Below are 22,776 nucleotides of genomic sequence, written 5' to 3' on the forward strand. Positions count from 1 at the left end.
AGAAACCAAAAAAAAAAAAGATGGCTGGTGGCTATAAAAAGACCACAATGGATCATCGCACCACCGATCGACGACCGCTGGGCGTGCGCATATGGCAGCCGCCAAGTCTCCGAGGACTTCGAATTCGGACCCCCGATTTTCGTCGCTGCCAGGCCCTGCCAATCGTGTGCAGGATAGCGAGTAGCAGGGCGTGCGCCGCTTTTCGGTCGTGAATTGAATCCGATCGAGCTCAAGATCGTAACCGCATTCCTCCCGATCCGGCGCGCAGCGCATAACGACACAATGTCCTCAAGTAGCTCATTGCCATTGCGCGGGCGATGGTACTAGACACACACACCCATTCGCTCGATCATGCTCACCCCACACTCACCATGAACTGTACATTTGCCATCGGATCTCGATCCTCATGCCATGCCATGCTGCCGGTCACATTGTGATAGTACCGGGAACGGAACATGCTAGGGACACATCAACCTCACACCACCCCATCACGCCCGGAATTATCCCATCATTGGTCTCTGCTCCCCTTGAGGCGCGCTCGTTCAATGCGTAAGATGCGTAACTTCAATCTCTGCGGCCACCGTGTAAAGATCGTACCAACTTTCTTCTGTACCGAAAACACAACCATTGCCCACTCGGTTTCATCATCAGATCACCACACCCCATCGAGGGGGTAGCGTAACAGAAGGTGTCGAAAGAATCGAAAACGACCATTTTTAATCCTCAACTGTACAAATTGTATACGACATCCCACATCCACTGTCATTGCTTTCCGAGTACTTCACCGTCGTTCACTATGTACAAGTCTGTCTCTTTAGCCCTCGCCCCGATCGGCCGGCCACGTGTCGCGATCGCTCAGAAATATAGTGCACCTTACGACCTCTACCTCCAAGCTCTCTCATATACTCAACTCTCTCAGCCCCCGGCTCCGGTGGAGCACACCGGAAAGGCAGATTCAAAAAAACAAACGGAATAAAACGCAAAAACTCTACTCTCTTCGCCATTCAATTATCTCCACCTCGCCCCTCGCTCGCCTCACAGCCTGCCCGCCCGCCCGTGAGTCACGATCACATTATGACCCCTATAAACGTTTGTACTCTTCCAGGTAATCCCTACCTGCAATCGGCATACACGCCATTTCTGCAATGCGCATATCCCATGAGCTCGGTCGAAAGCGTAATCGATCATCACTTTTAAGAGACCGCCACCAACTACTACCACTACCACCACTACCACTCCTACTGGCTAGTACTGACCCACACCTGACCACCTGACACCCACTTGTGACTAGCACTTGCGAGAATGGATTGATGAGTCTTGCAAAACATGAACACTAATAAAAACAAAAAAATCATGTCTCGCGCACTTGACAGCTAGAGGATGCGATTAGAGCTTAGAGGAGCAAAAAACAGCATAGAACATTGCTATTAAGCATCGATCGGCCACCAGAATAGGCAGGCAGAGGCAGTACGCAGTGCTCTGCAGAGTTTTCTGTAGGGTTTTCCATTAAAATGAAATCAAGAGTAAATTTAATTTTTAAATTTAGTTTTCAACCGGCCGTTTTGATTGCCATTTCGATTGCCATTACCATTATGTACCACATTAATTGGTTTTATAATGTTTTTGTTGGTATTTTTCTGCGCTAGTTTGTTAATCTTGCTGAATCTTGGTGTTTGCCGTAATCTTGCTAAAATCGCCAGGTTAAAGAATAGCATAGCATAGAGAGACGGCCAAGTGTCGCCGCTGTTAGTACAAAATAGATGTGTAACGAAAAGAAAAGGGGCTGGTGAACTGCTGCTGCAGGGCTCCAAAAACACTCGAGACCGGACGGGGACAACGTACGGACTGCCTAGACGACGACCACCGTGATCCAAGTGATGCATCGATCGGCAGGTTTCCATGTGCCACTGCGCGCTCTGGCCCACGGGTACCGGCAACTTGCTGGAACCACTGGAGCACTAAAACAGTGGCAACGACGAAAGAAGTAGAGCAAATGACAGTGAAAATCCTGAGAAAGAGAGACACAGGGGGACACGGACAGAGAGAAGGTTAAAAATGGAAGAAAGCACAAGAGCGATGAGAAGTGAGAACGGGCGACGATCGAGACCGAATCTGGCCGCATTTTTTGATTCCTACGCCAAGTATATACCACTTTAATTTATTTTCTATTATCCTCGTACTATGTTTATGTAGAAATATTATGTTTCCTTTTACTTTCGTCTAAACAATGCAAAAAAAAACACTTCATCTAACTCAATCGCAACAATACCTACGCTACCTCTGCTTGCTATTAAAAAAAACCAACACCTCTATGTCGCTCACTCTGACTCTGTGTAGTAGTTTCCTTCGCGTCCGGTCGCGGGAAAACCCCATATCCCGGCGGAGCGCCCACAACACCACACCACAGCAGTGAAGCTGACCCATTTCCGAGTGTTTAATGTTTTGTTTTTCCCAACTTTTGTTGAACCAAACGAGCCCCTCTGGCGTAAAGCGCCGGCCGCGGCGAGTGCCCTTTCCCAGTGCCGGCGTGGTTACGTGTGGAAGATGTTGGACTTGTTCCGTTTTGTTTTGCATGTTCTACGGCATGAAATACACAACACCGCACACCAGCAGCACCCATCGGTTCGGTCACCAACTACTCTCACTACTCTGGCGGATCGGATTTTGGCCGCCTTTTTGGGCGGTGTTTGTTCAATAAAATAACTCTTCATCGATTGTGTTGCACATGTGGTGGCGGTAGCGAACGCGTATGAAATGTCCTGCGTTGCGGTTCTGTACAAACTCACCAAACTCTGCACTCTGCTCGGTACCCTTGTCTCCGTCCATGCAATCATTGAAGCGGTGCGCCGCTCTGGGTGGACACTAACCTCCTTCATTTACTCTTCGGTAGGACGCACATAACATTTAGTTGGGTTGGGGAAAAACTCCGTGACACGTTCCGCTTGTTTAGTTGTCCAAACTAAAATCGTTCATAAAAAATGTCCTCTGTGATGTCGTCTCTTGTCAATTACTCAATCGACGCTCCGTGGGTCAACTTCACTGTGGTTGGTGGGTCAAGCTTTTTCTCCTCTGGAACTCGACTATCCTATGCTCCATTAATGGAACTTGCTGTAGAGCGCTCTGTGCAGTACTAACCGGTGATGGGAAATGCTTCTATATAAGTCCGCACTATCCGTTTTGGCTATCCGTGCAACAGCTTGCCCACTGCGAGTGCATGGGGAAAGTGACCATTGGGCGCACGGCAGTCCAGCGCGCCCGCGCGCCTAGCGGCAGACGAATCCACGAACCCGCACACTAATCTCCCTCGTGTGTTTTGTTCTCTCACCCCACGCCAACGCAGGACCGGCCGGCCGTAGTTTGGTCGAAATTCAGCACATATCGGGCGCCAATATTCAGATCTCGAAAAAGGGCATCTTTGCGCCGGGCACGCGCAACCGGATCGTCACCATCACCGGCCAGCCGAATGCGATCAACGTGGCCCAGTATCTGATAGAGGAGCGCATCAGCCAGGAGGAGACGAAGCGGGCCTGCCAAACGGCGGCAGCGGCGAATGCGGCCTCCGCCAACAAAACATCGGCCGCCTCCGTGGCCACCGTAACGCAGTAGGGCTACGGGAAGATGCCGGCCACAGTGGCACAGTCCGACGATGCAGGTCCAGCAGCCGCCACCGTCGCTCTGACGGTGAGGAAAAGCCGCCCGCCGCAGTCAGCCATCGATGATTTGATGAAGGCCAACATTCATCTGTACGTAGCGCATCCGTTAATCTGAGGTGCGGGGTCGACCTCGGAAAGCGCAGTGTGATAACCGGAAAGGAAAAAACATCACATAGTAGGAAGCAGCCACACAGAAAGCTTCTCCCCGTGTTCGTTCGTTCGTTTGTTCGTTTATTAGGTTTTTGTTTGTCCACGTTATTTTTCCCACATTTTTCTGCACATCGGAACGAACTTGACCGAAGGAAGGAGAGGATAAGGTATGGAGGAGCGTATGCGTGTTTACGTCGTCGTAGTTCGTTTGTTGTCACACATCACAGGGTCGTTTCGAAAAGATTGTTATTCATTTTAACCGCGTGCCCCATCGGCGATGCGCGCCATTTTAGTTAGAAAAGCCGGGCACGGTCCCGCGACCGCGTGGTTTGCAGTGCAATTGCTAGGCGGAAGACCCTCTCGGAGAGGAAGATTGTAAAGGTTGAGTTTAAGGCAGTGCCACGGTTTAAAACTGAAGAACGTTGCGAATGAGAAAACACGGGACACAAAACTAGGAAGACACTAACCGAAGGAAATGTGCAATGATTTCGCGTTGTGATAGCGGAAACGGAAAACCCAAAATGGTGAAAAATAATTAAAAAAATTACCTTTCATGCGTGCCGTGCGCATGAATAAAAAAGAGGAGCATAAAACTAGTTATATCTAATGTTTGCATGGTTGACAAACGCAGAGACAAACACACAAACAAAAACAAACATAGTAAAGCAAATAATTGAAATGATCGTTAAGGAAAGGTGCAAAGTGATGAGTTAAGTATAGTGTAATCGTTATTTTACTAGACTAATCGACATCCGTGCAGCGATGGTGGACTGCTACATAAAGAAAAACACAAACGCCCCCCCCAGAGCACACATACACACAAACGCAGACGCAGCCATGCAATACACAACATACATACTTTTAACGATCAGCAAAAGGCCGATGAAAAACGGGGACATAATCAAACCTTTTAGTCGTAGAATTTTTGTACAGGAAGGAAAGATGTTCCCTCACGGAACCAGGGCTTAACGATCCACGAAGCCATGAGTTCAGTTTCGAAACGCAACCTAGGAGCTAGCAAATGTACGATTGGCATACGAGAGGAAGCACTTGGAAAATGGATGAATCCCATGCGTGAAAATCACACCGGCATTCCCATTCAAAGGTGTCAAAGACTCCCATCCTCTCATGCGTGTGAGGCCGAACCGGAGGGGCACTCAACCGGGCACGAAACCAGCACCACATCGAACGATAAGTGTTCCTTAAATTAGCAAACATCATTTCATTAGTACTACAGTGGGCAGAGCGCGTCATGCTTAGCCGAACAGGACACAAGGTCTTGGAAGTGACTGCTCCGAGGACACTCCGCTATGATTCCGTACACTTTCCCGCCATCCCCCAAGCGTGCACGGGTTATATTTTACACCCAGTTGTTCCAGGGGACCATTAGTCCCCATGCCAGTTACGAATACCAAAACTTAGCCAACCATCACATGCACACATACACACTACATTGACATCACTTTTCATATCGCTCTCCGGGTTGGGCAAACGAATTGCAAACATGTTTCGCAATCGGCAGGAGCAGTGATGCGGTGATGCGGTTAACGATTTTCCCGCCACAGATCACGATCGAAACAGATGCTAACCTTCACACAGAGTGTCTTATTTTATCGTAAACGTTATTGTTTCTTCAACCGCTCCAGAGCGTCGGGAATTGTGGAATAAATTGCGTAAAAAAGGTAGGGAAATCCAGAAGTGATGTTGGAACAGAAAGGGAATTTGAAAGCTGACACGCTGACGTTACATTAGTGCCGTAGGTAGCTCTAGTTTGTTTTACATTCTGTTGCCGGAAACGCTTTGTTGTTATTCTTACAGTCTTTCGGAAGCGAATGAAGCGTGCTCACCTCCGATGTTTTACGTTTAGTTTTTTTTTTGTTTTTTAATCCTCGGATGTTGCGTTCGCATGGGCCCGGAAATCCATCCCGGTGCGTTGTTTTATCCCCCCCCCCCCCTTTTTCCGTCTTCCACTTTCTCGAAAGCCCTAAGTGACATCGACGATGAAAGAACGCGAACACGGATTCAGGCCAGGCCTAAAGATTCATTTCTATCATTTAACACATTTACACCTTGTTTTAGTGTTCTAAGTGTAAACCAGCATCGCTGAAGAGTAGAGGCAAAACGAAAGATTTAAAATACTGTTAGCCACGTGCGCGGCACCGGCCGCCACTTCTTGTTAGTTTTCCATTCGGGTGTTTCACTAGGATAATGTACCATTGAGGAAAGTCCGTTAGTAGCTCATCATTAGCCTCTCTGTCGCAAGACTTCGGTTGGCTTCGGTTAATGTTAATGTTCTTGTGTAGGGTCAACTCAAGCAACTGACAAATGTTTTACTTCGTTCGTTTTGCTACCCCAATATATCGCGGTAAGGCTAAGTGAGGGCGATGGTTAACTTAGGTTAGGCATATAACTATGAGTCCGAGGGTGTGTATGTTAGCAGAAAAGTATAGATATCTTAACCAAAACCAAAAAGACGAATGCCCTGTCACGGGTACCACACTAGACAGAGCGCGATGACTACCGCACACATAGCTTACACTCGATGAGCTTCTCGACTCCCGGACGACGGCCAACAGCAATCAGGTGGAGATTCGCACTTCTCGTTTGTCCGGTCTCTGTAAGGAGGTCTCCTCGAAAAGACATGCTGATTTTTACGTGCCACCTACTGGAACACAAGCAGCAGCAGGGTAGGAAAACTGCCGCGGGGTCCTTTCTTCCAAGCGTGTGACCGCACACACCGATTGGTAGTGGCACGCACCAAGCGAAGTGATCGATAAATTGTTTTTCGTTTTTAGTTTTTGTTTTGTTCTTGTCTGCACTATTTAAAATCGCAAAGTACATTACCATTTCCACGCCGGCTCCGTTCGTAGGATGCTCTCGATCGAGCGGAGTGTGGCACCCCCCCAAAGGCAGGCTTCATCTCCATCGCGGCCGTCGCGCGCGTTACACGAGGCACCGGCAAGCGTATTGTCCGGCAACGGAAACGGAAACGGGTACAGCGGGTACAGATGGAGCGATCGAGCGTTGGTTCTTGTAAGCGCGTAAGCACATGGCTTCCCCACGGTGCGCACATCCATGCACCACAGGGCGGCACAGCGGAGCATAGGTTTAGAGGTGTTCTTCGTTCCCAGTTACCAAAACCGAGCGTACCCATCAAAACAACTATTGGTTTCGTTTTGTCTGAAAGATAAAATGATAGTTGGAAAATAGTATGTGGTGGAAGAAGTATAAATAAAGGACGGGTTATTCTTTGCACTTGGTTCGCGCGAGTGATCAACGCCAACGGACGGTGCCGGATGTTCGAAACATCCGATGACACCGTTTGTGTGGCATACAAAAAATACGCTAGTTCCAAATAACGTAGTCAATCAGCAGTCGCCGTCACCACCAGCACGGGATGGATGGCTAAACAAAACTCTTACCATTAAAGCTACACCTTCCCCATGTACGATACACATCACCATACACAAACACATGATACATAGATTACGCATGCATTCACTCGTAACATCTACCGTCAACTGTGTTATGTTTTATTCAAAGTTTATCTATATTTATAGGAAAATAATACAAACCATGCAGCATCGGAGATGGTAAACAAAAGCATCACACACTCCGATAGTTTTGATAGTTGAAAGGGAAAACGAGAAAAGGAGAGCGGGAAATGGTGAAGCGAATAACGTGTGCGAGTTCGAAAAGCAAAAAGAGAATCAAATCCTTCAAAACACAGGACACGCAAGAAAAAATCAATCGTTACCGTTTTATGACTGGAGTGGTACTAAGTTAGGAGAAAGTGGTAAGGCCTGACGGGACAGAGGGGCAAAGCAGATAGACGAAAGGGCTTTATAAGATCGAAATGTAGAGAAAATACAATGAATATAATGAGACAATTTATGGGCAGAGTTACCAACTATAAACTGATTTATCTTTTTACCTCTATTGGTCGTTGATGTGTTTTTTGTTTTCGCTTTTTCTGTTGTTATCATTTCCAAGTACTTTTGTTGCCTTGTTTCTTGTAGGTTTCTTGTTTAATTTCAGCATCGTTGTTTTGTAGTCACCTTTCCATCGTTTCACAGAGCGTCACGTGGGTTCGTGCTGCTTACGGGTCCTTTGTCGTTGGTTTGAATGCTTTTTGTTAACGTTTCCGTTCGTACTTTCATTGAAGTTTTTTTCTGATTCGTTGCTGTATTCTGGTGCGTTCTGGTTGCATATTGTCTTTCACAAAACTTCTCTCTATATTGTTCAGTTCAACAGTTGGCTTGCAGGATAGCTGGAAATGAAATGAATTAATTTAGAAATCGATAGTACAAACGTGTATCTGAGGTGAACCTGTTCGAGAAACACACCAGCACAACTCTTTGTCGGTGGCAAGTCGCTATCAGAAGAAGCGTATGAGAAGGAGCGCGGTATTCAACCTGATCCGAATGCCTACCGCACAAGTAAGTGTATAAATAATAGTATAGAAACAAATGTCTTTAAGCAAACGTCAGATGTAGTAGGAAATCGGGCATGTGTAACGTTGTGATGGTAGATGAATCTATTGTTGTTACTTGTTGCATGTATAAAAGAAAGCAAACACTACTAACAATATCGAGAAAGCGACTTCTTTGCTTCGGTTCTCCCTTCATCGTGCTGTATTTATTCAAATCCTATATTATTTACTAACCCGATAATTTACAGCAACCGATCCCCGTAATCATTCTCTTTATTTTCTAACTGATCAACTAAACGCGTTCCGTGTCCTACCATTAAAACCAATTCAAATGATCCTTCTGAAGGATCCTCTCCGAAGGGCAACGGGTACTAACGAAGACGGAGTTAAAGTATAAAAATTTTATATATTTGATCCATCAATTCTTAAACTAAAACGAGGCTCTACGAACTCGAAAAAATCAAGCTCTTTAACACACATTCTCAAAATCGCAACCATTACATCACGACACCTTCCATCAGTCCCCAGTCCAGTAAAGCAACATCAAAAGCAGTCGAAAGTCGAAAATCGTTCTCCTTGTTAGGTTTTTTTTCACTCTTTCTAGTCCTACCTTTGTTCTACGAAAGGTGTGGGTTTGGCGTACGATCTGGGTACAGTTGCTCTTTAACAGCAACAACAAAAAGCATAAATAAATAAACGAGTCTAGTATGAATGATAAAAATGAACAAAAAATCAAACTACAAAAGCAGACAGGTGAATATTTTCACAAAATAGCCAAACACAAGCGTCCGTTAAACTAAACAAAAAAAGTGAACAATTAAACGTTGCAAAGAATTGTATTTTTCTAACGTAAGAACATTATATAACTTCACGTGGCACTTACAGACACACACACATTTACGCGCAGTACACAATGTTCCGCCGGCGAAGTTGCGGGCATTGGTGTACCGTCGCATTCTTTCTATAACCTTTCTTGCTGTCGACATAAAACCATCTCAACATCTGTAAAATGGTGTTTCCTGTAGTGAAATCTATACTAGTAGACTGAACGGAAGACATTTGGGGATAATAAGCATAATGATAAGTAGAATGATAACCACAATGAAACAATGGGCCGGCAGGTCGTTGAGAGATGACTGCCATCAACGATTAAAAAATCATGTGATGAAATTCGAAAAAGACACTTCATTCATCCGTCACACACGTTGGGCAATGGTAACGCGGGAAGCAAGCAAAAGGTATTCACGTTTTCTCCTTCCTGTGAAAATTGTGCAAAACTGTGGCCAGAATCAGAACCAGAGCCAAAGTGGAAAACGGAATACATTGCTTGTGGTGAAACCATCCGGCAAAAGTAAGATGTCGCACTGTGCAGCAAATGAAAACAGACCGTTTGAATCCTAAAATATGTAAATCAAAACCATTTCTTCAGATAAAAAAAGATTTCTTAAAGTTTCTCTACAAAACCATAAACGTTATAAACTAACTACAAACAAACACACAAAACCACACAGAAACACAGCTTTGCACGTTCCTGTAAGTCCTTGGGAGCAGCATAGTAAACGGACATAAAAAGAGACAGGGCGTGAAATGTAGTGAACTCACTAATGATGGGGTTCATTTTCTCTTGCACAGTCACAGTCAAAGAACTCTTACCGCGTACCAATTAGTCGAAGGGAAGCAACAAAGAAGCCTTTCCAATTGGATACGCTGCGACGGAACGCATATTTGAGGGTGGCGAGTGGAGCTGAGAATCTTTTCATACCTCCTGTTAGTGGCACAAACTCTCTCACCTATTCGCGTTTCAAATACACTCTACATACTCTAACGGTTGAAGGACTAGTAGAATAACTGTCGTTGGTTTTGCGTAAAAGAAGAAATCCCATAACGGTTAAGTCAAATAGTTTGAGTCAGTTGTTCAGTTGTTCATAAAAGACTAGCTCCTCTACGTTCGTATAGTTGTACCGGTGATTTCTGTTATATACCCACACGTAACGTTTTCTTATATGCTTTAAGAATGTAAAAAACTGTTCACCTTACAGAACCGTTAGTTCTGAAATTCCTTTCGCGAACCATTCACGATCACCGTGTACCGTATGATTTGCGGACGTTACACAAGTTACGTGTGCACGACGGTTCAAACACTCATACTGGAAACTGCTTCATAAAAACAAATGATTTAAAAATGAAAAAAATTAAAAGGAAACTATTAAACAAAGAGAAATGTTATTTATCATTAAATTTAAAACACTCATGTAAAACCTAAGAAAATCTATGCTAGTAAAATGTAACAAACCATTACAATGATAGACAATATTTTCCACTAAGGTTTGATTGAAGATCATCCATCAAAAGAATGCAGGCTGGTGGCCAGGGGGTGGAACGGCGTTATAAGTACTTAAATCTTAAACCTTAACCGGAACTGAAAGTTCTACTAATCAGGACACCTGCTAGAGTTGTTAGCCTGTCCTTACCCGTTTTTAAACACCACTAGCATCGCAACAATCTATGGCACACTTAGAAGGGCCCCATTTCGCACTTTCCTACACACAGCAGCGGCTAGTCTTAATGTAACTGTTCTCGTTGTTACCCATCTTTTCATACGAAACCGAAACAAAGGAAAATGACAAACTAACAAACCAATATGCAGCCCATCCAACGGTAATTCAGAGGACGCATGTAAAATCAACAAAACTAAAACATAACTTAAACGCCTTCCATCGTTCGGTTCTGTTCTGGTTCCGTTTATCCTACTGTCCGGAATTGCGGAAGTAACTTTTTCTAGTAAACGTTAAACAAATTAATAGCAAACGGAAAGTACATTAAACTCATCCGTATAATGTTGCATGGTATTTCACTCGTTTTCTGCATTGAAATCACATCGAAAGAGCAGCGAGCATACGGCGGCACAGTGACGGGGCTGCCCAAGTTTAAAAGTGATTGATAAAAACCCATTAATCGACCACTGAGTTGTTGATTTATAAACCATAAACCATTCTTTCCCCTTAGTTGAACTATTTCTAGAAGGATGTTGATAATGTTGAAAAATAAAGAACAAAAAAAGGATGTAGAATAGGTGGCAAACATGTTAGAAAGCAAAAAAAGAAAGCATCAGCAAGGGGGGCAAAAGTGAAATTTAGTACGAAACAAACAAAAAAAAAGTATATTAGCAAATACAAAACATGAAAGTGAATAGATAGTGTCAAGAGAATTGTTTATAGACGAAAGGTGAATAATAAAAAGAATTAAGGAAATTTAAACAACGCGTATGGCCAAAGGATGACAAGAGGCACAAGCTCGTGTAAGCTAACGATCACAAGTGAATGGCACGGTGGCGAGTGAAGTGAATGTATCTGGTCGTTGGACGCGCAACGGACCCGGTGCAAGGTGTTTGAGAGCATTTATCAGTAAAATCGACGCCCCACTATCGGGTCTAGAGGAAGGTAGTACACACTTGCCGATGTGGTTGGATCGATCTCCGGCGAGAGCCCGCAAATGTTCCCTCGAAACGAGACTCTAGTGACTCCCCTTGAAGCGTGTACGATCTGTTTTGTGTTTCCTTTCTTTCGCGCTCGCATAACCTCGGTGTGGCCAACTTGCGTGGCTTCGAGAAACGGCACGGCGCTGGTAGCGGTCAAATTTTCTCAGGCCACCATTTCAAACGCCATCCCCCATTGCATGCAATCTGATCCTGATACCAATTCACTCTCGTATTTGGCTGTCCTTGTTTTAGTCGGACACACAATTCGGAGGGAGAACCCAACGCGTCTCTACGATACAGGGTGGATTGAAAAGGGTCTGACTGTAGAATTCCGAGTAAGAACACGAAAAGCAAACGCACCCGAGCGAGTAGAGAAGTAAACAAAACAAATGTGTTTCAGAGGCCCAAAGAGATTGAGAAAAAGTGCAAAACATGATTATTCTAACTACAGCAACTACATGCAGAAAACCTATCCGTCAACACGAAAAACAAAACAGCAATTCTCACATATTGTAGGTGTGCAGAAGTTATATATACCGCTGCGAACTGCGTTGGATAACACTTAAAGCATATTTGTAAAACATGAACGACAAAAGAGACAAAAGAAATCATAAAAAGCGCACACTTGGAAAACTTCATCTTTATTTATCAAGCTGCAGTTCAAAAAGGCAAAACTCTAGAGTAAACGAAAGTACATTCAAGCGGCAGCGGAGGGCAATGGCGCATCGAAACCAGTTTTTTCAAACGCGCATTCTTTTCAGAAAGAAAACTAAAAATCTAGTTAATAGTTACAAAAGAAAAGTAAATATATGATGAAAAACACAGATCGATGATGAGACAAAAACGGTCTAATGCTGGGTGAAGCTGTGCCGTGCGTGCCCCACGCCCGTGAAGAGCAAGGACGCAAGGATTATTTAGAGAGTGAGTGTTACATGACCGGAAGCTGTCAAATTAGTTCAATTATTATATAGGAAAGAGAAGGGAGTATAGCGCATGTGAAGGCGACAAAGGCGACGGTAACACAATAAAAGAGAATTTAAGACGCAAAATCATTTCAAATAAATTCAATTAGGTTAAAAACTATACTAAGTCACCAGTGTTTGTTGATAAGCTGCCTTATTTTTCACGGGTAAATTATTGTTCGTGTTCCAAAATGGCTCAGTTTTATTCCACAACAGGTGAGTAAGGTGATACTGTTGATATGGAGGAAGTTTGCTAGAAGATCATGGTGTCTTCGCTTTGGTCGCAGTGGTTCGCAAACAGGAATAACCACAATACAAGGGTTGTTCAAAATGTAATGATAATTTTGTTTTTTTTTCAAAAAGTCTTCGGTGCAAAAAAGCAAATCGATTGGACCAGCACCTTTCCAGTGTCCTGAGTGGTTTCCGTAACACCCTGCTATCGGTGGTAATTTTTTTAATTCTGAAAAATCGGCTCCAAAAATTCGTTAAAACTTCACCGTCCCGGCCAGAAGACCCAAAACAATCGGATTTCTGGAGGCGCTTTCGGGTTTCGAATTTGAATGGGGTATCGGATTTTTTCATTTTACATTTAAGGTTGGGGAAAAAGTAATCCTTTATTTTTGGGTGAAACTCAAAACTTTATTTAAGATGTTTCCGATGGTCCGATCAAATATGTTGAAAAATTTATTACCTTTTAAAATAGCTTTACAATGCCTCCCTTACAGCAGTCTTGGTTATCTATTTCACAATCTATTTTCACAAACCAAATTGTGCCCAATTGTCTCTTTGTTGTCTTCCATTGTTATTGCTTATTGTTGACTTCAAAACAAACTAAATAAAGCAAACAAAAAACAGTGAAAGCATTCAAGTGTAAAGTATCAGCTTTAAAACGAGCCTAACCTTCATACTGTACGATCGATACTTCACGAGATTTCTTTTTTTTATGCTGTTCAACTTCTGAGTTCGCGACTTTTGAATTTTTTTTCACAAAATGTTGGTTTATTCATGAATATCTATCGTTTATCTAATACCTATTTTGTGCCGCCCGTGCATTTTTCACACAACATTTGATGCAGATTCTTTGCCATCCAGTTTTTGGGATAGACAAAAGTCGATCGTGATGAGCCAAAACACGTGCAAGGAAAGCAGCTATCAAAAATTAAACGATTATTTACATGGCCGAACTTGTCGGCATACGTGAGAGACATGTGTAGCAACATAACGCCACCCAAAAAATCGAAAATCGAGTATACGTAACCCGCGGAAATACAAAATTTAAACATAGCACCTATACTTTATACCATAACTGCATTGCTTCATCGTTCAAAAACGAGTTGACGATCATTCGTCAAACAGCTCAGCTCTGCCTTTAGACGATAAACAACAAAAGCGCCGATCGGCCCACAATGGTGCCAAACTTGATTGCCAGTGTCCAACGACAATGATTCTTGCTCTTTTAAAACACCGCCACCAGGGTACCATGCTCCGATGGAGTTCGTTTCCAATCAATCGCTACGGTGCTGTGGGGCCGTCGTAGTCGTTATCTGAAGCGAGTTTCATCGTCCGGCAGCTGTCGGTGGCAGCATCCGGGTATCATGTCTTGCAGCAGGTGACCCATCGCGATAGCCGATGAATCAACGGGTGTGTTTGTTCAACTCAAAGTGGATTCAAATGCTTCCTACCAGTAGACATGTTAACCTAGGTTTTGCTTTGCACGGCAATCGGCGGGTTTGCAAATGTCGAATTGCTTTAAGTTTACAGCTGCGACTTTCAAGTGGCCAAATACTTACCCACACTCAAGACCGATTGAAGACAAGGCATCGGCAGCTTGTGTAGAGCCAAGGGTCGGAAATAAGAGTTCGAGAATTGGTTAATCGTCTTCAGTCGGTTTATTGTACCGGATACTTCGCTATAACATGCGTCATAAAATAAGTTTTATTTTTGTTAACATCGTATATCCGCAGTAGTACGTATTTAAAGTAACAACCCTCCAATCCTTCAACATTCGATCAAAAATCACTACATTGACACTGGCACATTCTACTTATGAATCGAGAGCATATCGATTTACACCTTACAGTAGACCGATACAGTGGAAACGTTTGTACAAACGAGGATTGGCCGCGCAGCTGCGAATTGCAACCAGTGCTAGGTTGCCACGTAGATTCATCGTACCACACGTGAGATTTATTTTTACACTTCCGGCGGTAAGCGCAAATGAGCGTTCTTGTTTTGAGAGCCACACACCGTGTCACTCGGGCTCCGGTGTACCGGAAGGTTGTTGTTGTTTGTTCTTTTGTTGAGCGATCTGAACCAACCGCTCCGACTCGGCCGGACCCGTCGCTAGGACCATGTCGCGGAAAATGCCGATCGGAAGTTGTAGCAACTCGTACGGTGTACCAAACTCGACCGCTTGCCCCGCATCCATCACCAGCACCCGGTCCGAGTCCATGATCGTGTTCAGCCGATGAGCGATCGTCAGTACCGTGCAGTCGGCAAACTTGTACCGTATCGTGTCCTGAATCAAACGGTCGGTTCTGGAAGTTCGTAAAGAAACGTTAAAGTTAGTGAACTTCATGCCTGTTAATACTGTTATTAAAAACTTACGTTGGATCAACGTTGGCCGTTGCTTCATCGAGAACCAGGACACGATTGTTGCGCAAGATGGCCCGGGCGAGACAGATCAGTTGCCGCTGACCGACACTAAAGTTGGAACCACCGGCCGCCACTGCCATCTGCAAGCCGGCCGGAGTGTTGGCCAGCTCCTTCAGCTCCACCTGTTCCAATGCACCCCACAGCTCAACGTCCGGGTAGTCCTCGAAGGGATCGAGATTGCGCCGGAGCGTCCCCGAAAACAGAACTGGATCTTGCGGGATGATCGACACCTTCGAGCGCAGCTGTTCGAGCATGATGAAGGCAGTGTCGATACCGTCGATAACAATCTCACCCTCAACCTGCGCCAACCGGAATAGGGCCCCAATGAGCGACGATTTGCCGGCACCCGTTCGTCCAACGATGCCAATCTTTTCCTTGGGTCGTATTGCAAACGAAAGATCCCGCAGAACGGCCGGCGCCCCGTCGAAGTATCGGTAAGTGACCCGCTTGAACTCGATCCGACCGGCCTCCGGCCAACTCGCTCCGGGTGTGACCGGTTTCGGGGGTTGCCGTTCCGACGCGAGATCACGGTACTCAAGAAGCCGCTCGACGGACATCATGAAATTGGCCACCTCAGCGCTCTGCCGGATGCCCCATTGCATCATGCCGGTGAGCGCCATCGCTTGCGTGATCGCCAAACCGACACGATCTCCGAGCATGTTCTGTTCGAGAAGCAGAAAACTAAAAACGACGATAAACACGAATATCAGGCAGAGCAGGTCGAGTGCGAAGCCAAACGCCGAACTGCAGGTAATGAACATGTAGAAGGACGCAGTATGAATGTCCTGGTGGGCGTCAAACTCGCGGATCAGTTCACTCTGGGCCCCGAACGCCCGGATCGTCGGGAGACCGGCCAGCGAGGCGGCCAGATGCGAAAACACGGGCGAGCGCGTGATGCCCTCGAGACGCTTGACATTTTTCGATGTTTTAAGAAAAATGCGTCGCACAAAGACGAAGATGATGCCGAGCACTGCTAGGGGTATGAGGAACATCGGATTCACGATCACAGTGACCACGATCGTACCGCACAGACTGAGTATGATCTGAGACGCATCGAGTGTCGCTTTTGGTAGCAGCTCATCGACAGAGCCCATGTCTTTGGAGAACCGGTTCAGGATGCGACCCGACGGGTTGGTATCGTAGAAACGCATCGGAGCTGATACGCAGCCGTTAAACATACTGTCGTGCAGGTTTTGTGACGCACGCACCGATGTTTGGTAGAAACTGATCGATCTGTAACGGGGTGAAAGGAAAACGGTTAACTTTGAGTAAAAATGAGAACCGAAGAATTATTCGTGCAATTGGCATCTTGCCAACCGATGTGTCACTAGTTGCAAAAGTTGCCATTTGTAATATTCAAATGGTTCCATTTGAAATTACACGAACCACGAACTAATAGTGGTGGTGGCGTGATGCGGTTAAATGTTTGGCAAATATCGATTGCAACGTCAAGGACGAAATTTTTCCAAGAACCAAAATCCTCTTTTAGGAACGACCAGCAACGGCACTCCCTGTGAGCTGCCGAATACCTACCTAGAAATGGCAAATAAAAAGATGCTTGTAACGAGCGCCCCGTGGATGGCCATGCAGAGATCGGTGCTGAGCAGTGTCGCTTGTTCTTCTCCGTATCCTTCACCAAAGCTGTCGGTTTCATTTCCACTAGTCGCGCCCATTTCCTGAAACTGTCTCTGTTCCTCTTGTGAAGTCCTAAAAAGATGAAAAAAGGAATTATTACCACAAACTCCACCAAAGACAAAACACAAGTTGGTTTACCAAAAGGCAACCCAATAATCCGCTCCACTGGCCGCGAGCTGGGTGGCGAGGAAAAGGATCAACAAGCCGACCACGATCAGAGGATTCGCTCCGCTGCGAACATAGTTTAACAATACCGAACCCTGCACTGTTCCACGCGACGTTCCCTCCATACCGTTTCCTTGCACCGGTGCATCCGCCTCTCCGTTTGGGTCATCTTCTGCTAAGCTCGCAGTGGAGCCTACCGACCGAGCCGAAGCTCGCGAATCTCTACGGCTGCGCTTGTCCACCGCACTGACCGACCCCGTGTCACCTCCTTCGGTACAACTTTCATCATCGGTCACCTTCTTCTCCACCAGCTCGACAAAATCGATGCCATTCTGCGCAAGCTCGTGAGGTGTTCCTTGAGCCTGCACTCGCCCATCGTTCATCACAACCACCCAGTCGGCATCCTTCAGAAAGTGCACTTGGTGGGTGACAAGGATGCGTGTCGTCTTGAGGGCACCAAGTCGCCCGTGTGGTCCCAGGCACAGATCGTACAGATGCTTACCGACGTGCGCGTCGACCGCACTGAGCGGATCATCGAGCAGAAACACATCGGCCCGCCGATAGACGGCACGAGCCAAACTGATGCGTGCCTTCTGACCACCCGACAGGGCAGCGCCCCGCTCACCAATCATCGTTCGATCGCCGTCGGGCAACTGTTCGAAGTCCGTCACAAGAGCACAGGCCCGCACAACCGATTCGTATCGGTCCTTCTCCATCGGCTGACCGAACAGAATGTTCTGTCGCACGGTGCCCGCAAATACCCACGGTTCCTGGCTGACGTAGCCGAACTTTCCCCGGCATACGATCGCTCCAGAGTCGAGCGGCAGCTCACGTAGGATCGCCTGAAGAAGCGATGACTTTCCCGCACCGACCGGACCGATCACTCCGATCAGTTTGCCCTTCCGGAAGTCGATGTTAACGTTCGCGAGAGTGGCCGGTGGCAAGTGTTCGGGTTCCGTGTCCTCAAGCTGACCATTTGGCTTTTTCGTGATATTGCCGTTGCTTTTCTGTTTCGCGCCCAGTTCCTGATTCCTGACCGCACCCCAGCGGGCTATTACGCTTCGCATCGAAACTGCAACATTGGCCGGTAACTGACTATCCGCTTCGATCAGCTTCTGCTTTTCGCCGACATCCCCGTTGGCCCCGAATTCGGACAGTAGCTTCTCCTTCGCATCCGGTAGCGCCTCTACCAGCTTCTCCTCGTACTCGAGGAATCTTTGCAATCGGCGCATCGCCACCATCGCCTCGGCGATCTCCGCAATGCCGCGCACAAACATGGCCGACATCGTGTTGGCCAGAATGCCGAAGTACATGGCCACGACGAATACACGGGCGGCCGTAAGCTGATTGCCGAGCAGAACCATCGCCATCATCGTGCAGAACAGGGCCATACGGGTGGTGAACAGCAGAAAGGTCATGTAGAGTCCCCGCACGTAGGCACTCTTTCGAACGATCTTCAGTTCGAGCCGGCGAGCGTGACTGATCAGCTTGGCGAACGGACGTTCCCAGGCGTACATTTTGATAACCTGTATGCCAGAGATGATTTCATCCATCAACCGGATGCGTTCGTCGGTGCGCAGGGCAGTCTGAAGACGGAATCGCGACGTCAACTTGCCGGTGTACGATTGGATCGGTGTAACGATCGCGATAACAATCATGCCGATCAGGCCGGCCACACCAACCTCGATGTACAACAGAACTCCAATGATAATTGCCAGGAGTGGCGCTGACCACATGGAGTGTAGAAACACGGACACGATGTCGAAGCGATTCACGTCGTTGGAGAGTAAGTTGACCACCTTGCCGGGCGCCGTATCGCCGAGGGCAGTGCGCGATAAACGCAACGCCTTCCGATAGATTACACTGCACATCGCAATCCGCACTTTCATACCATTCTGGAAGCTTCCCAGCACGTACTGGTTGATCGTCACAACGCTCAGCGCATTCAGTAGAACGATCGTGCCAGCATAGTAGAATGCACTTTCCCGGGTTACGTCCGTGTCTTTGCTGGAAAGAAGGTTCAGGAATGTGAATATCCTTCGTTGATAGGCGATGGGTCTTTTATCCATCGGTGCGCCGAGGGGCCTTACCGGAAGAACATGAGTAGCCAACCCAAAACGATTGGTTGCGCTAGTCGGATGAAAATGTCGTTGACGATGGTGATGAACCCGAGAACGCCATACTCGCGCCAAAAAGTCTTGAAGATCGCCTTCACCAGCGACGGCCGACCCGGTCCGGCTTGTTGTTCGAACCATTTCCTGTGAAAAAAATAATAAAATAATGGACCTCTTTGAGACGATTGAAGTATTCCAATTCAGGGTAATAGAAACTAAATATGTTTATTTTTATTGATCATAATAATAAATAAATAAGAAAGCATACTGCAATGTGTATTTTAGTGCCAAAAACGGTATAGAACGTAAAGCACGTCAAAAACCATGTACCACTCATTTTAAGTTTGCAAATTCTTTTCAGCCCTAATTGAAACAAAACCAGACTCAAAAAATACTCCGGCATGAAGCACCACAACGTGAAACAGTACGGAAGCGAAACCACAAAACAGATAAAAGACCGAACTGCACGTTAACTGTAAGAACAATTTTCATCTGTATCGTCATCATCATCCGTACTCACTTAAAAAAACTGTTGTCCAATACAACCTCACCGGAAATGACCACGTACCTCCCACTGGAAGTCATCATTATGACATTGATGGTATGTTGCGGCAAACGGTGAGGAGAGCCGCCATTGTTAGTTATTATGTCTCTTGCATAATCACCAATCGCTTCAAACTAACATTTAAATGTGCAATCGTGCGTGTTCTTTTTCAATGGAGCAAAGTAAACACGTGATACCGTGATTTGATGCCCAGTTTCGATAAAAAATTGTAATAAACCGCAATCAAAGTTCTGAATTATTATCAAAAACTGCTGTACAAGTATTTCGCCAGCTTGTGACACTCGAAACCATGATGATGTTTCCCTATCTCGATAGATAACCGCGGCGAACATCTTCTTATTTCAGGCGAAATCACCGGCCATTCAGTTCCGACCCACCACGTTACGCCAAGCCACGTGGAGCGCCATGACGAAGCAACTTTGCCTTCGGGGAAGGTTGGTCTCGCGGAACGGGTTAACCGCAAATACCTCACAACACAGCATACCCGCCTCATTAGTTGCGCTGGCCGTACGGTCAGGCAAACAATCAACATTTGCGTACATGACGTTAAATGATGCCGGTGTTGATGGTGCACACGATACAGACCATAAATCTCGTACAAAAAGGGTGCTGCACTAGAAAACTGTCGGTACCCATCCTTTGGAATAGCTTCTAAAGCAGATACCAATTAAGAAAATGATAGCTTTAATGCGAGAAATCATTATGTTCGTGATTAATAACGAGATAACAGGCGAGTAACGATAGCCACTGGCCTGAAAATTGTAAAATTCACTTTTGGAATTGGATTAAATTTACTCTTCGAACGTTCAGACTTAAAAATAGTGTTCGACATTTGGCCCACTCTGTGCGGCAAGGGACTTCCGATCTGTGCCCGGAAGGGTTAAAAATCGAAATGCTGCCGTTTTAGCGTCATAATTTTTTTAACATCACCAACACTGTTCACGTCTTCAAATGATACGCGTGACGCCAGCCAATTAGTTTCAATAAAGTTCAATTCATATCATCGTCAGAGCGGTCTTCGGACCTCTTTCAGCGCCTTGCAATATTGTATGTCGGGATCTGAAGCATCAACCGTTAACTGTTTCGCATGCCGCCGCCACGAGAAACTGCAATTGAGAGCGGACTCAGTTTCATTTACGGAGTGAGACCGGTTGGCCCTCGTGTATCGAGTTCGTAATCGGTTTACTCATCGGCATTACTGCGTGACGTACTTGCCCGGAGCATGGCATCTTGGCATCTTTTTGTTTCACGTAAGCTTCGTTTCGTTGTGTAATTCAATATGTAAATAATAACTTTCAAATCTGTTGACATTGAAACGACAAACAACATTGAACCATTGGCTCATTCGTTTTTTTTCGTGTATGTTATCAAACATACTTCATTCTGTAGTTAGCAACTACTGTCGTTTTGATAAGATCAATATTATGCTAAGAAATTTAAGCAAAAGCAATCGCAAACGTTGCGATCACCAAAAGCGTTGCCTTTCCTTCCCCACATAAATGAAAATGATCTTGCCCACAATGTTAGTTGTCGTGGTGTGATGATCGTCACTCATCGTAATGTGCGTTTTATCACCTATGATTCTGCCGAGTCACGGTGGTAGTTAACGACAATTCGAACCTTCCTCTTATTTCAAACATTGAGTTGTGGTGGTCGTAGTGTTGCTCCCGAAGACGTTCGCCAGCCAAATTACACTCCACGAATTCTTTTCAGCGAAAAGTGGATTAGAAAAAACCACAGCCACAACCCCGAAGAACCCTTCAACCGTGTCCACGGCGACTGGATGGTTCAGCTTCTCGATACATAGATCATGGTTTGGCGATCTTCTCGCGATGTAGGCACACTTCTCAGGCATCGAAACAGCGGCGACAAAGTGTTACTACTTACTTTTCTAACCGATCACCGAGCACATCCGATCGGTCCACATCCAGTGGCCGGAAAAGATCCTGCAGCTCCAACACCTTGCTGTATCCCTTCCGGAACAAATCGATCGTCCACCAGAATGTCAGCACCGAAACGAAGTTGGCGTTCTGCCGTGGGTTCGGTGACAGTTTTCGCGTAACTGCTTCCATTCTTCACTACAAGCTGCTTTACTCACTTCGGTTGGTTTTCGCCCAGTTCTGTTAGAAAATGTTTTCATATCCTTATTTGTTACACAACATCGGCCCGAAACCCGTCACGGTGCTTCGCTAATAAACCACTCTATCGTCGAAATAAGGAACAGTCTGGCTCTTAAGATATCTTTCGTTTGCACTGCACTTTACCGTACATTTACACAACCAGCGCGAAGACGCGATAACGAGAACACTAGAACAGGTACTTTTTTCTTTGACTATACCATTTGAACACTGAAACACAATTAAACTGGCATCAGGAGAGCTTTTGCACTCAATCACACAGCTCTTCCGGTACGTGCTGATAAAGAACACCCAATGTAAAACCGGTTATGTTGCTTTTTAAAACATGTCCATATTATGTTGTATCGATTATAGTTTGACCAACAGGTTGTAATTAGTCAACAAATACATTAACCGATGTAACCTAAAGAAGGATTTGTGATTCGCTCACAATTCGCGATAATAGCCCAACAGAAGATAAAGATTCTTTGATCTTTACTATAATTAATTTATGATCTAATTCATGAATTAACATGGAATTTCCCATGCATTTCAGATCACTAGTAGAAGACTCTAAAATAATCCACAATTAAATCACGAACTCTAAAACACATTAAACCAATCACCTACGGCTCGGTTCATACTTCACCATGTGACGGCTCACTCACGAATGCCACTGTGAACTTGTTATTCCGGGCTTACCATCTAAGACCTTCCGTGCGGCGTGTAGGAAGATATGCAGATATTCGCAAGCCGGAAATGAGCTGCTGTATTTGTACAATCTTTCAAACAGCACACTGGGAAGCTGAGTGTGGATGATTTTGCGTTAAGTGAATTACACGCGTCATCA

At 45.7% G+C, this 22,776-nt stretch overlaps 2 protein-coding genes across 2 annotated transcripts in view; one reads left to right on the forward strand and one right to left on the reverse strand.

The window, feature by feature from the left end:
- LOC131212642 (RNA-binding protein Pasilla) overlaps nt 1-5,664 on the forward strand; it is a 69,168-nt gene extending 63,504 nt beyond the window's left edge. The window contains exon 5 of the mRNA XM_058206577.1: nt 3,341-5,664. Coding sequence (XP_058062560.1) covers nt 3,341-3,606 — 266 coding nt within the window. The 3' untranslated portion in view covers nt 3,607-5,664. The remainder of the gene's footprint in view (nt 1-3,340) is intronic.
- An 8,887-nt stretch (nt 5,665-14,551) lies between these two features.
- Nucleotides 14,552-22,048, reverse strand: LOC131211630 (ATP-binding cassette sub-family C member 4-like). The gene is made up of 6 exons (XM_058205189.1): nt 21,697-22,048; nt 19,221-19,388; nt 17,104-19,137; nt 16,864-17,037; nt 15,283-16,563; nt 14,552-15,212 (listed from the first exon to the last, which is right to left on the reverse strand). Exons 1-6 carry the CDS (start codon nt 21,879-21,881, stop codon nt 14,927-14,929), a joined length of 4,128 nt encoding a protein of 1,375 aa, XP_058061172.1. The 5' UTR covers nt 21,882-22,048; the 3' UTR covers nt 14,552-14,926.
- Nucleotides 22,049-22,776: the final 728 nt, after the last annotated feature.

The sequence above is a fragment of the Anopheles bellator genome, chromosome 2 (assembly GCF_943735745.2).
Source record: "Anopheles bellator chromosome 2, idAnoBellAS_SP24_06.2, whole genome shotgun sequence".
NCBI classification, from domain to species: Eukaryota; Metazoa; Arthropoda; class Insecta; order Diptera; family Culicidae; genus Anopheles; species Anopheles bellator.